Here is a 15,004-nt window from a genome sequence, read left to right on the forward strand (position 1 = left end):
GAATTGGCATGCGAGAATAATTACAGCACGCTGTGATTGTCCCCAACACTTGGCTGAGTCTCGGATCACTCGCACCCATATACAGGTCCTTCTCAAAAAATTAGCATATAGTGTTAAATTTCACTATTTACCATAATGTAATGATTACAATTAAACTTTCATATACTATAGATTCATTATCCACCAACTGAAATTTGTCAGGTCTTTTATTGTTTTAATTGATTTACATCTGTTAGCCAGCTTGATTACATGTGGAGATTCCCTACCAACCAGGCAACCCCCACATGTACCTATGCTGGCTAATAGCTGTAACTCATTAAGCTGCGGCAATAAAAACTAAATCTCCGAGCACTAAAAAATACTCGGAGGTCACCCTAACGTGCTCAGGAAATTTCGAGTAACGAGTATATTCACTCATCACTAGTATTAAACTTTAATTAACTCAATTATCTTTCCAGTTTTCATCATAACAGTAAAGACTTTTAACACACACTTTATTTCCAGTGTTTTTTTAAACCAGAAATTTCAAGTGTTTTTGCTGCATTTTTTTTTTTACATTTATAATATCATGTACCATTTTTCACCACCTATAGAGAAGCATAGGGCAACAGCCAGAAGCAAAAAGCATAAGTAAAGCCATGTGTGTTTTGAAAATAAAACGCCACTGACCCAAAAATGCCACAATTCAAAGTATCAACAGTCTTCATGTTGGTGTTATAACAAATATACATTTTGTATTTTTATAAGGCGATAATATATAATGATGTGTTACGTATCATTTTTATGAATGTAAACCCAACAATGGCGGCACAGGAACTGTCAAGTTACCAAGCAGAGCATGAATACTGCATACGTGACAAGATCATACAAGTCTGGAGATTTCCTCACTCCTCCCTTGCTCACATACTAGTACAATGTCTCTGTACACCACCTCACTACATTTCACAGAAAGGCTGCAGTACCGAGGATCAGAGACCATTGACCACTGAGATAATGAGGACCAGCCAGGTGGTGAAGTATTCCTTATTTATTTCCTGCTATATATTTTGGGTAAGTACATTCATTTATCTACTTCTTTCCAGAGTTAAAAATGAAAGGTTTTGTGTGCATGACCTTTAGTGTGTAATTAAGTGTAAATCCGGTCTTCGGCACATATACTGGTAGTAGTTGTAATATACTGTATAAAATTAGCTTTGTCATTTTTCATGTGAATGTCTGCAATATTGTTTCATTTACCAATGAAAAAATCAATTGGGTGATATATTGGCTTAAAGGGATTCTTATCAAATATGTGGAGAAGGTCAAGCAAGCTATTTAAAGGGGTATTCCCATCTCCAAGATCTTATCTCAATATGTAGTAGGTGTAATAAGAATATTAGCTAATACCTCCAATTAGAAAAGTAGCATCAGTTTTCTGATTCGTTATATCACTTATCCCATGTGCAGCCATTGCAGGACCTTAGGCATCCATGGTTACAACTAGGGTTGAGCGACCTTTAGTTTTTTAGGGTCGAGTCGGGTTTTGTGAAACCCGACTGTCTTAAAAGTCGAGTCTAGCATAATCGGCCGACCACTGTGAAAAGTCGGGTTTCGGCCGAAACACGAAACCCAATGAAGAAATTTTTTTAATATTATTTTTTAAATCTCTCTCTCTCTCTCTCTCCTGATTTTCCACATCGCTCCCAGAACGCTCATTTTACACTTTGCACATCGCTGTAATGCACGCGAAAAAAAAAATGCCTGTTGTTGTGTACTTCCCCTAACACCTACGTCAGCACTCTAAACGCGTCATACGAAACGCGACTTTCGCGCCTAGATCGCGTACCGCATGGCCGACCCCACACAGGGATCGGGTCGGGTTTCATGAGACGCCGACTTTGCCAAAAGTCGGCGACTTATGAAAATGAACGACCCGTTTCGCTCAACCCTAGTTACAACCACTAAGTGTTAACTATCTAACTAACTAACTCACTATATGAGTGGTAATAACCATGAATACCTAAGCTACTGCAATGTCCTGCACATGGAGTAAGTGACATAGCGAATCAGACGAACTATACAACATTTCTAAATGGAGGTATTTGCTAACATTATTATTATCATCACATCTACTACATATTGTGATAGAATCTTGGAGATGGGATTACCCCTTTAATTGAGTATGTGGAATACTTACAATTTCATAGCATTTAGGTGTTTCTACCTTTCACACTGCCCCTTATGCTGGCAATTCATCTACCTTTCCACTCCCCTATAAACTGTCATGTCGGACGCTGTTCAGACCAGGTCATTCGACAGACAGCGGTAATTCCGCTTTTGACCACTATTTGCTCATTGGCGTCGGCTAGATTTTATCTAGCTGTTTCAGGGTTAATTTACCTGATCCTTGGATTGGAAGCTGGGCCTTGCCCATTGCCTTCAAATAGATCTCCTGATCATTGGGCGTCGCCGATTATAGCTTCTGTCTTGTGCGTTGTTATCTCGGTCTGGAGTGGAGAGCTGGTTGTTGGAGATTCGTTGCTGGTGGTGTATTTTCCTTTGTCTTATTTACTCCTTCCTATATTTGTATTTATTTTGCCCTGCACATTTATAGTGTATTCCTGAGTGTCTGCTGCGTGGTGTATATTTTCCTTTATCCTTGTCTGTGCTAACTGTGGGTATTGGTGAATTACCTCTTCACTGGGTGGTGTGCGGAGGTTTCAGCCTAGGGTTGAAACAGGAGACAGGGTGAGGTTCGAGGCCTGGACATGCACACCATCAGTGTAAACTCCAGGTAGAGGGTCAGTCAGGATTTCCCTAGTCTGAGGGAAATTGCAGGGGCCCGGGTTATTAGCTCTCGCTCACCTAGTCTCCCAGTGACATAAACATGTACTCTTGAATCAGCCAAGTGTACATGCTAATTTCAGCAGAGCGTGGTAAACAGTTGCCAATAGACACCTCTGGCAGTGGCCTATTCCCCTAGGGAATACATTTCATATTATATCTCCTGTCAATACCTTTGGTATACAACATGGGTATATTTTCATTTATATGCATTTATGTGTGTATGGGTCATTACATATCACTGAATAATTTGTAGTTATTATGCGTTCGTTCCGCTGACACCTGCTATTTCCTCCTGTATATCCTATCATACCGTTGTTAGCATTGTGTTTCACCTGGAACTATGTACTTAGTATCATTATGCCCTGTGCTTCTATTTGTGTAGTGTTATATCTATGTGTTTTGTGTATGTTCTATATCTCCTTTATGCTATATTCACACATCCGTGTGCAATTTCCCCATTGTGCCCATTTTTTTTGCACATGGAAACATTGAGTTTCAAGGATAATATCACAAATCAAGTAAACATCACAATTCCAAGTGTGAGATCCATGAGAATCAGAGGTTCTTTTTTATTCAATTCTGAGCACCAGCATAGTACAACCTCAATGGGATTGAGGTTGTACTAAATCAGACAGCACACCGACATTTCACTACTATGTGTAAATCTAGGCTTATTGTACAATTCCAAGTCCCCGCCAATATGCTGACAGCTTCAATGGGAACAGTGTAATGCTTCATTTCACCTATGGTGGAACTGAAAGGAAATCAACAATATGCTACTGGTTCCTTATTACAACCTATAGTCTATTGTTACAGGATCCTTTTCATATAAATGGATTGTTAAAGCCAAGCAACCATCTGGTTCTTCATATAAACTTACCATGTCATGAGGAAAATATAAATCAAATTTCTGGTGCCCTCTTTTTGAGTCCTTGTGCTGCAGATTTGTGGATTCCTATCATCTCAACATTCACCCAGGGCTGTCTTTAGGGGCAGGCAAGCCAGGTATTTGCTAAGGGCCTCCACTCCCCCAGGGGGCCTCAGCCAGTGGCCGCTATGGGGCTCATGATTCAGGGAGGCCCAGTGCCAGCACTAGCTCCAGATTCCCCCGCATCGCGCATTCAACTGTATCGGCATCATAGATGCTTATACAGTTGAAAGCAATCATGGAGGAGAGAGCGTCAGGTGACACTTTCTCTCTCATCATTCCCCCTCTGCGTCTGACATCTGACTCAGCTGGTGTGATGACATCACTTCATCATGCTCCACAATGTGCCTGGCAGTGGAGCTGCTGAGTAGATGTGCTGCAGAGACCGGATCAGCAGGGGAATGAGGAAAGGTGAGTATTATTTTTTTAAATCAATGAGTATGTGGTGGCCATAATACTGCAGGACTATGGGTCTGCATTATACTCTATGGGGCTGCATCATACTCTAAGGGGCTGCATTACACTCTATGGAGCTGCATTACAATCAATGGGGCTGCATCACACTCTATTGGGCCACATCATACTCTGTGGAACTGCATCACATTCTATGGGGCTGCATCATACTCTATGGGGCTGCATTACACTCTATAGGGCTGCATTACACTCTCTGAATCTGCATCATACTCTATGGGGTTGCATCACACTTTGTGGGGCCGCATTATACTCTATGGAGCCACATCACACTCTATGGGGCTGCATCACACTCTGTTGGGCCACATAATACTCTGTGTGGCCTCACCATACTCTGTAGGGCTGCATTATACTTTGTAGAATGGCATCATACTCTGTAGGGCTGCATCATATTCTGTGGGGCTGTATGACATTCTAGGGTGCTGCAATACACTCTATTGCCTTACACTTTATGGTGCTGGAATATACTCTCTGGGGCTGCAATATACTCTATGGGGTTGCATTACACTCTATGGGACCGCATTACACTCTGCGGGTCCTCATTACTATATGGGGGCTGCATTATACTATATGGGGGCTGCATTACACTATATGTACTATATGGGGGCTGCATTTTCCAATATGTGCTATATGGAGGCCACATTACACTTCATGGGGCCACAAAATACTCTTTGGGGCTGCATTACACTCTACAGGGCCGCATTACACTCTATGTGGCAGCATCACACTCTACGGGGCCACATCATATTCTATGGGGCTGCATTATATTCTATGGGGCCGCATTATACTCTGTGGGGCTGCATTACACTCTGTGGTGCTGCATTACACTCCATGGGACTGCATTGCACTCTATGGGTCTGCAATACACTCTATGGGGCCTCATTACTATATGTACTATATGAGGACTGCATTATAATATATGGGGCTGCATTATACTATATGTACTATATGAGGCTGCATTATACTATATCTACTATATGGAGGTTGCATTATACTCTATCAAGGACTATGGGGAGCGCATTATACTAAATGTACTGCATGGGGTTGCATTATACTCTATCAAGGACATTGATGAGTGCATTATGCTATGCATAGTGTATGGGGGCTGCATTATACTCTATTAAGGACTATGGGGAGTGCATTATACTGTATTGAGCACTATGGGGAATTCATTATACTATAATTACGGCTATGGGTGAATTATACTATATTGAGAATTATTATACTATATTGAGGATTATGGAAAGTGTATTATACTATATGGAGGAATATGGGGAGTATATTATACTTTATGGAGGGCTATTGGGTGCGTTATACTGTATGGAGGACTATGGTTTGTGCATTATACTATAAGGAGGACTATGGGGAGTTTATTATACTTTATGGATGATTATTGGTTGCGTTTTACTGTATGGAGGACTATGGTTTGTGCATTATATTATATGGAGGTCTATGGGGAGTGTATTATAGTTTATGGATGACTATTGGATGTGTTATACTGTATGGAGAACTATGGTTTGTGGATTATGCTATATGGCTTACTATGGTTTGTGCATTATACTATATGGAGGACTATGGGGAGTGCATTATACTATTTGGAGGACTATGGGGTGTACATTTTACTAGGGGGAGGACTATGGGTTGCATTATATTAAACAATCAAATGCTGCCTATTCATTGAGTGGGGCAGCACGGTGGCGCAGTGGTTAGCACAGCAGCCTTGCAGCGCTGGAGTCCTGGCTTCTAATCCCACCTTGGACAACATCTGCAGAGTTTGTATGTTCTCTCCGTGTTTGCGTGGGTTTCCTCCGGGCACTCCGGTTTCCTCCCACATTCCAAAGACATACTGATAGGGAATTTAGATTGTGAGCCCCATCGGGGACAGCGATAATAATGTGTGTAAACTGTAAAGCGCTGCATAATATGTTAGCGCTATATAAAAATAAAAAATAAAGATTATTATTATTATGATTGGATTGTTTATACCGGAACAAAAATCATTATTCTCAGCAACACATCATCAGGTGAAAACTGCAGCTACACACGTGGTCAAAATTGTTGGTACCCCTCGTTTAATGACAGAAAAACCCATAATGCTAACCGAAATAACTTGAATCTGACAAAAGTAATAATAAATAAAAAATCTATGAAAATTAACAAATGAAAGTCAGACATTGCTTTTCAACCATGCTTCCACAGAATTTAAAAAACCAAAAACTCATAAAACCCTTAAGGAAGGTCTTTTGACCGAACGTGCGTCAGGGTGGACGGGCATGCCACAGTGATCCTGCTATTACGACCCATTAAGGTATTTGTATTTATTATTATGTGCTGTTACTTCTGGATTGCCTGTTAATATGGATCGTACATGTGTACTGCTGATATATGTTCTTAATGTCTGTGACATGCCTGCCCTTAGCGTTCTCTTTGGATGCCGTTAACATCTGATTTTACTCTTTCTTAGCCCCATTTGCCCCTTTTCCTGTTTTGATGATAATAATAAAGATTTATACTTTGGTTACTCCTAATGGGCTTAATGACTATGGTTTTTGCCTCTTGGTTTTGCTTGTAGATTGAGAGGTGCAGTTTCTACAATTGGGTCACTTTGTTTTTTTCTGCTGTTCTGGCACCTCAGGGGTTCTACAAATGTTGCCAAAAACTGTTCTAGCAAAATCTGTGCTCCAAAGCCAAATAGTGCTCCTTCCTTTTCAGCCCTGATGTGTAGCCTAAGGCTGGGGTCACAATTGCGAGAAACTCGCACGAGTCTCTCGCATCAATACCCGACACTGCCACCGGCACTCGGGACCGGAGAGTTCAGCTGCATAGAAATAGCTGCAGCCGCACGCTCCGGTCCCGAGTGCCGGCAGTAGTGCCGGGTATTTATGCGAGAGACTCGTGTGAGTTTCTCGCACTGCACTCGCAAGTGTGACCCCGGCCTAACAGTAATTTCTAACAAGATATGGGGCAGCACCGCGTTCGGGAGAAATAGCGTGACAAATTGTAGGGTCTAGTTTCACCTATTATATCTTGTGCATCTGATAAATTTGCAGCAAATACAAAAATTACATTTTTACCACTAAAATGTCATATTTTCACGTCTCAATGTTACAAAATTGTATGAGGCACCTATAGATTCAAAATACTGTCTACACCCCAAGATGAATTCCTTGAGGTGTCTAGTTTCCAAAATGGGGTCACTTGGGGGGGGGGGGAGTTTCTGCTGCTCTCACATGTCAGAGGCTCTTCAAATGCAACATGGCATTCGCAATCTATTGCATGCAAATAGTGCCCTTTCCATTCCTAGCCCTGCCATATGCCCAAGTAGACATTTTTTTACCACAATACCCCATTACAAATTTGGGGCTAAAAGAACATTTTTGTGAAAAAAATGAAAATTTTATATATCGCAACCTAATGCTATCAAATTCTGTGTAGAACCTGTAAGTTCAAAATGCTCACTATACCCCTGTATAAAATCCTTGAGGGGTGTAGCTTCCAAATTGGGGTTACTTGTGAGGCGTTTTTACTGTTTCAGCACATAAGGGGCTCTTCAAATGCGACATCGCGTTCGGCTATCGATTCCAGCTGTTTTTGCATTCAAAAAGTCAAACGGTGCTCCTTCCCTTTCGAGTCCTGCTGTGCCGCCAAATAGTACAAATTTGAAAATTGCAAAATTATCACCAAATTTCCAGATTTTCATAAATAAACCCAAGTCATATTGAACAAATGTTACCAGTATTATGAACTGAAATATGTCACAAAAATCAGTCTGAGAATCAGTGGGATCCGCTGAAGCATTCCCGAGATAGTAAAATGTAAAGTGACACTGGTCAGATTTTAAAAATTTGGCCTCATTATGAAGGTCAAAATTGGCTCGGATACAGAGGGACCCGGTCATATACTCATCCTCTGGCATCGTTATTAGTGATGGGCGAGCACTAAAATGCTTGGGTGCTGGACCTGAGCAACGAATCCAATGTAAGTGTACGGGAAACTCGAGTATTTTTGCGGTGGACCCACTGGCGGTCTGCAGAGGGACTAGAAATTGCTGAAATAGATGGGAACAGTGCTCAAATGACATGGGAATAGCATGGTGAAGACCCCTGGAAGCATTTCTGACTCCCAGGTCACTGCTGTGAACAATTGTCATGTCGGACGGTGTTCAGACCAGGTCGTCCGACAGACAGCGGTAATTACGCTTTTGACCACTATTTGCTCATTGGCATCTGCTAGATTTTATCTATCTGTTCCAGGGTTAATTTACCTAATCCTCGGATTGGAAGCTAGGCCATTCCCATTGCCTTTAAATAGTTCTCCTAATCATTGGGCGTCGCCAATTATAGCTTCTGTCTTGTGCATTGTTATCTTGGTCTGGAGAGGAGAGCTGGTTGTTGGAGATTCGTTGCTGGTGGTGTATTTTCCTTTGTCTTATTTACTCCTTCCTATATTTAATATTACAGTCATGAAGCACCAATATACTCTGTATATATGAGTGGTAAGTACCAACTCTCTCTAGGCACTCCTCGGGTGCCCTTCTGGGACTACTCCAAACCAATACATAGACAAGAAAACGGAGGAAAAAAGTCCACTTCAACATATTTAGAAAACAATATACAAAAGATTTATTAAGTAATCAATACAAATACAAATATGTAAAATACAAAAACATGGGTGTATTGTTAATACCGCCATATAGCAGAAGACACATAGGAGGAAATGCGGCAATGACCAAGTCAGGGGGGGAGTTCACATATACACCTTTTGGGTGGCAGCGTCAGCTCAGAAAGTAAAGAGAATGTATGACCAAATACAATCAGTAGCGTACTGCGCATGCGCCGGCGTCACCAATTCTACTTCCGGGTCTATGATATTTAAACACAATGAGACACACTATGGATACACCCTGTTGAAAAAGCCACGCGAAACGCGCGTCCGGGGGGACCGAGTGAGGTGGGGAGAACACACCTGATCCATAATGGGTAAGCAGCAACTATATGTGCTTATGAAGATATGATCTTTGTACTTTGGGCTACCTGTGCCATGTGATTTAGACGTAGTGATTGTATTTGGTCATACATTCTCTTTACTTTCTGAGCTGACGCTGCCACCCAAAAGGTGTATATGTGAACTCCCCCCCTGACTTGGTCATTGCCGCATTTCCTCCTATGTGTCTTCTGCTATATGGCGGTATTAACAATACACCCATGTTTTTGTATTTTACATATTTGTATTTGTATTGATTACTTAATAAATCTTTTGTATATTGTTTTCTAAATATGTTGAAGTGGACTTTTTTCCTCCGTTTTCTTGTCTATGTCCTTCCTATATTTGTATTTATTTTGCCCTGCACATTTATAGTGTATTCCTGAGTGTCTGCGGCGTGGTGTGTATTTTCCTTTATCCTTGTCTGTGCTAACTGTGGGTATTGGAATATTACCTCTTCACTGGGTGGTGTGCGGAGGTTTCAGCCTAGGGCTGAGCTCAGGAGACAGGGTGAGGTTCGAGGCCTGGAGATGCACACCTTCAGTGTAAACTCTAGGTAGAGGGTCAGTCAGGATTTCCCTAGTCTGAGGGAAATTGCAGGGGCCCGGGTTATTAGCTCTTGTTCTCCTAGTCTCCCTGTGACATTATAATCGGCCCAACAACAAAAAAGAAAAAAGAAAAAGGGGTTTCTTTTTTTTTTCTTGTGTTTCGTCATGGATCCCATGACTTCCATAACCTGCCAGTTGGAGGCGCTGTCCCTACAGGTCACTGAGTTGAGGGGGGCAGTACAGCAACAGAGACTAGCAGTGTTATGATCCCTAGTGGCTGAGGATCACAAATAGATCAGCAAGTGATTAAACTAAGGACGAGCTCTAGGGAGATGGTAACTGGACTGATCGCAAATCTGAACCTATCCAAAACAACTAGAGGTAGCCGGTGAACGTGCCTAAAAAATTCCTAGACGTTTCGAGCCAGCCTGAGGAACTAGCTACCCCTAAAGAGAAAGAAAGACCTCGCTTGCCTCCAGAGAAATAATCCCCAAAGATATAGAAGCCCCCAACAAATATTAATGGTGAAGTAAGAAGAAGGCACATACATAGGGATGAAATCAGATTCAGCAAAAGAGGCCCACTAGTACTAGAAAGCAGAAAATAGAGCAGGGGTCTATGCGATCAATAAAAAACCCTTACAAAATATCCATCCTGAGATTTCAAGAACCCACACACCAACTAACGGTGTGTGGGGAGAAACTCAGCCCACTAGAGCAACCAGCAAGCGAGGGAATTACATTTTAGCAAGCTGGAACAGAAAACATGATAAACACTGCTGATCAAAAAATGAGCAAACAAAACTTAGCTTATCCTGGATGGACTGGGAGCAAGGTAGTCAGAAGGAATCTGAGTAGCACTGATTACATCGACAGCCGGCAACAAGTGAAAGTAATACAGAGCTATATAGGAACCTCCCAGAGGATAACGAACCAGCTGATAGCCAGAGACCAGCAGGATAACAGGCAAAGCCACCAGGGGGAGCCCAAAGCAAAAGTCACACCATACCACCAGTGACCACAAGAGGAAGCCTGAACACAGAGTTCACAACATAGCAGTGTCTAATGTGCAAGCTGGAGCGACAGGAAGAGTTGCTGAGCCTAAATTTCCTTTGCCTGAAAAATTTGCTGGGGAACGCAGTAAATTTGTTTCTTTTCGTGAAGCTTGCAAACTATATTTCCGTATGCGCCCGATATCTTTCGGGTAATGAGGCTCAGCGTGTGGGCCTGGTGTTGTCATTGTTAAGTGGGGATCCCCAAGCATGGGCGTTTTCTTTGCCATCTGATTCTGCTGCATTTGACTCTGTGGAGAGTTTTTTTTCTTCTCTTGGAAAAATCTACGATGAACCTGACAGAATGGCTCTAGCAGAATCCAAGATATGCTCTATTCGCCAGGGGGAGCGAGTTGCAGAGGATTACTGTTCTGAATTTCGTCGCTGGGGGATCGATACACAATGGAATGATCCAGCATTGCGGAGTCAGTTTATACATGGGATTTCTGGAAGGGTTAAAAAAGCCCTTCTGATGTACGAGACTCTTGCTTCTCTAGATTCCGCCATGAGTCTGGTTGTCCGCATTGATCGCCGTTTGCGTCAGGGGGAGCATGAGACACCGCCTATGGGAGAGGGGCTCTTCCGGCGTTCCGGAGGAGGACCAGTTAGGAACACAATTGTCATCAGTCTGGAGGAGAGTTAAACAGCGCCTGTTGAGTGTGGGTGCTAGGTACAAACGTGTGGCTGACAGTAGGCGTGTGCCAGGTCCGGACCTGAGTGTGGATGACTGGGTGTGGTTATCCACAAAAAAAATAAGACTCAAAATACCGTCCCTTAAATTGGGTCTACGGTTTATTGGTCCATTTAGGGTCACCGCCGTCATTAACCCAGTAGCATACCGATTGGAGCTCCCTACGGTGTATAAGATACACAACGTGTTCCACAGGTCTCTTCTAAAGAAGGTGGTGGGTTCTGTGGACGCGGCGCCTATGCCACCTCCAGTCTTGGTGGATGGTAATTTGGAGTTTTAAGTCTCCAAGGTGGTTGACTCTCGTGTAGTGCGTCACACTTTACAGTACTTGGTACACTGGCGTGGTTATGGGCCTGAGGAGAGGTCCTGGGTACCAGCCTCGGACATTCATGCAGATCGGCTGGTCAGGTTTTTTCATCGTCGCCATCCAGACAAGCCGGGTCCTATAAACCGTGAGGGCCCTGGGTGTTATGGACCTGGTGGTTAGGAGCACCTGGAATGACCTGATGAGTAAACTCAGAAACGGAACTAGCTCTGGGGGAAGTGGGAACTCTGCTGACCACAAACTCTACTCCTATCGCACACACTAGAAATAGCCGTGGAGCGTACCTAACTCTCCCTAGACGCCTCTTCACAGCCTAAGAGCTAACTACCCCTAAAGATAGAAATAGAAGCCTAACCTTGCCTCAGAGAAATTCCCCAAAGGTAAAGGCAGCCCCCCACATATATTGACTGTGAGTTAAGAGGAAAGTAACAAACACAGGAATGAAACAGGTTTCAGCAAAGGAGGCCAGACTTACTAAACAGTCAGAGGATAGAAAAGAATACTATGCGGTCAGCTTAAAAAAACTACAAAACTACGCAGAGTATGCAAAAAGACCCCCGCACCGACTCACGGTGTGGAGGTGCAACACTGCACCCCAGAGCTTCCAGCTAGCAAGGAAATATCATGATAGCAAGCTGGACAAGAATTTAGCAGTACTAAGAAATATATTCAGGCAGCAGTAACAACAAATGAACTAGCAGGGACTTAGCTTCTGCTGGAGTAGACAGGTCCTCAGAGAAGTCCAAGAGAGATCTGAACCAATTCTGATACATTGACAGCTGGCATGAGGTAATGATCTGAGTGGAGTTAAATAGGGAAGCCAGAATAGCAACATAACGAGAGCAGCTGATAAAGCCAACCTAGTGACCAGCAGTTCCGCTCGAAGCCACCAGAGGGAGCCCAAGAGCAGAACTAACCAAAGTACCATTCATGACCACAGGAGGGAGTCCGAGAACGGAATTCACAACAGTACCCCCCCTTGAGGAGGGGTCACCGAACCCTCACCAGGGCCCCCAGGCCGATCAGGACGAGCCAAATGAAAGGCACGAACTAAATCGGCAGCATGGACATCGGAGGCAACAACCCAGGAATTGTCCTCCTGACCATAGCCCTTCCACTTAACCAGGTACTGAAGCTTCCGTCTCGAAATACGAGAATCCAAAATCTTTACCACCACATACTCCAACTCCCCCTCAACCAACACCGGAGCAGGAGGATCAATGGAGGGAACCATAGGCGCCACGCACCTCCGCAACAACAACCTATGGAACACATTATGGATGGCAAAAGAAGCTGGAAGGACCAAACGAAATGACACAGGGTTGAGAATTTCAGAAATCTTATAAGGACCAATGAAACGAGGCTTAAACTTAGGAGACGAAACCTTCATAGGAACATAACGAGAAGACAACCAAACCAAATCCCCAACACGAAGTCGGGGACCAACACAACGACGGCGGTTAGCGAAACGTTGAGCCTTCTCCTGGGACAACGTCAGATTGTCCACTACGTAAGTCCAAATTTGATGCAACCTGTCCACCACAGAATCCACACCAGGACAGTCAGAAGGCTCAACCTGCCCCAAAGAAAAACGAGGATGAAAACCAGAATTGCAAAAAAAAGGCGAAACCAAAGTAGCCGAACTAGCCCGATTATTAAGGGCGAACTCAGCCAATGGCAAGAAGGTCACCCAATCATCCTGATCAGCAGAAACAAAGCATCTCAGATAGGTTTCCAAAGTCTGGTTGGTTCGTTCGGTTTGGCCATTTGTTTGAGCATGGAAAGCCGAAGAAAAAGACAAATCAATGCCCATCTTAGTACAAAAGGACCGCCAAAACCTAGAGACAAACTGGGAACCTCTGTCCGACACAATGTTCTCCGGAATGCCATGCAAACGAACCACATGTTGAAAAAATAATGGCACCAAATCAGAGGAAGAAGGTAATTTAGGCAAGGGTACCAAATGGACCATCTTAGAAAAGCGATCACAAACCACCCAGATGACAGACATCCTTTGAGAGATAGGAAGATCTGAAATAAAATCCATTGAAATATGCGTCCAAGGCCTCTTCGGGACTGGCAAGGGCAAAAGCAACCCACTGGCACGAGAACAGCAGGGCTTAGCCCGAGCACAAGTCCCACAGGACTGCACAAAAGAACGCACATCCCGTGACAAGGAAGGCCACCAAAAGGACCTAGCCACCAAATCTCTGGTACCAAAAATCCCAGGATGACCAGCCAACACTGAGCAATGAACCTCAGAAATAACTCTGCTAGTCCATCTATCAGGGACAAACAGTTTCTCCGCTGGACAACGATCAGGTCTATCAGCCTGAAACTCCTGCAGCGCCCGCCGCAAATCAGGGGAGATGGCAGACAGAATTACCCCCTCTGTGAGAATACCAGCCGGCTCAGGGACTCCATGAGAATCAGCCACAAAACTCCTAGAAAGGGCATCTGCCTTCACAGTTTTAGAACCTGGAAGGTATGAGACCACAAAATCGAAACGGGAGAAAAACAGCGACCATCGAGCATGTCTAGGATTCAACCGCTTGGCAGACTCGAGATAAGTCAGATTTTTGTGATCCGTCAAGACCACCACGCGGTGCTTGGCTCCCTCAAGCCAATGTCGCCACTCCTCGAATGCCCACTTCATAGCCAGCAGCTCCCGATTGCCAACATCATAATTACGCTCAGCAGGCGAAAACTTTCTAGAAAAGAAGGCACATGGCTTCATCACAGAGCCATCAGAACTTCTTTGAGACAAAACAGCCCCTGCTCCAATCTCAGAAGCATCAACCTCGACCTGAAAAGGGAGCGAAACATCTGGCTGACGCAACACAGGGGCCGAAGAAAAACGACGTTTCAGCTCCTGAAAAGCCCCAACGGCCGCAGAGGACCAATTCACCACATCAGCACCTTTCTTTGTCAAATCAGTCAAAGGTTTAACCACACTAGAAAAATTAGCGATGAAGCGACGGTAAAAATTAGCAAAGCCCAGGAATTTCTGGAGGCTCTTCACAGATGTAGGTTGAGTCCAATCATAAATGGCCTGAACTTTAACAGGATCCATCTCGATAGTAGAAGGGGAAAAAATGAAGCCCAAAAAGGAAACCTTCTGAACTCCGAAGAGACATTTAGACCCCTTCACAAACAAGGAATTAGCACGAAGGACCTGGAA

The 15,004-nt window shown here is 43.7% G+C and overlaps 1 protein-coding gene across 4 annotated transcripts in view; it reads left to right on the plus strand.

The window, feature by feature from the left end:
• Window positions 1–906: 906 nt before the first annotated feature.
• LOC143765898 (tetraspanin-33-like) overlaps window positions 907–15,004 on the plus strand; it is a 224,848-nt gene continuing 210,750 nt past the window's right edge. For 3 of the 4 annotated variants that reach the window (XM_077253084.1, XM_077253100.1, XM_077253092.1), the window contains exon 1: window positions 907–1,050. In XM_077253084.1, coding sequence (XP_077109199.1) covers window positions 994–1,050 — 57 coding nt within the window. In that variant the 5' untranslated portion in view covers window positions 907–993. The remainder of the gene's footprint in view (window positions 1,051–15,004) is intronic. The other variant, XM_077253108.1, reaches the window with a different exon arrangement.

Source organism: Ranitomeya variabilis, chromosome 1 (assembly GCF_051348905.1).
Source record: "Ranitomeya variabilis isolate aRanVar5 chromosome 1, aRanVar5.hap1, whole genome shotgun sequence".
In the NCBI taxonomy this organism is placed as follows: Eukaryota; Metazoa; Chordata; class Amphibia; order Anura; family Dendrobatidae; genus Ranitomeya; species Ranitomeya variabilis.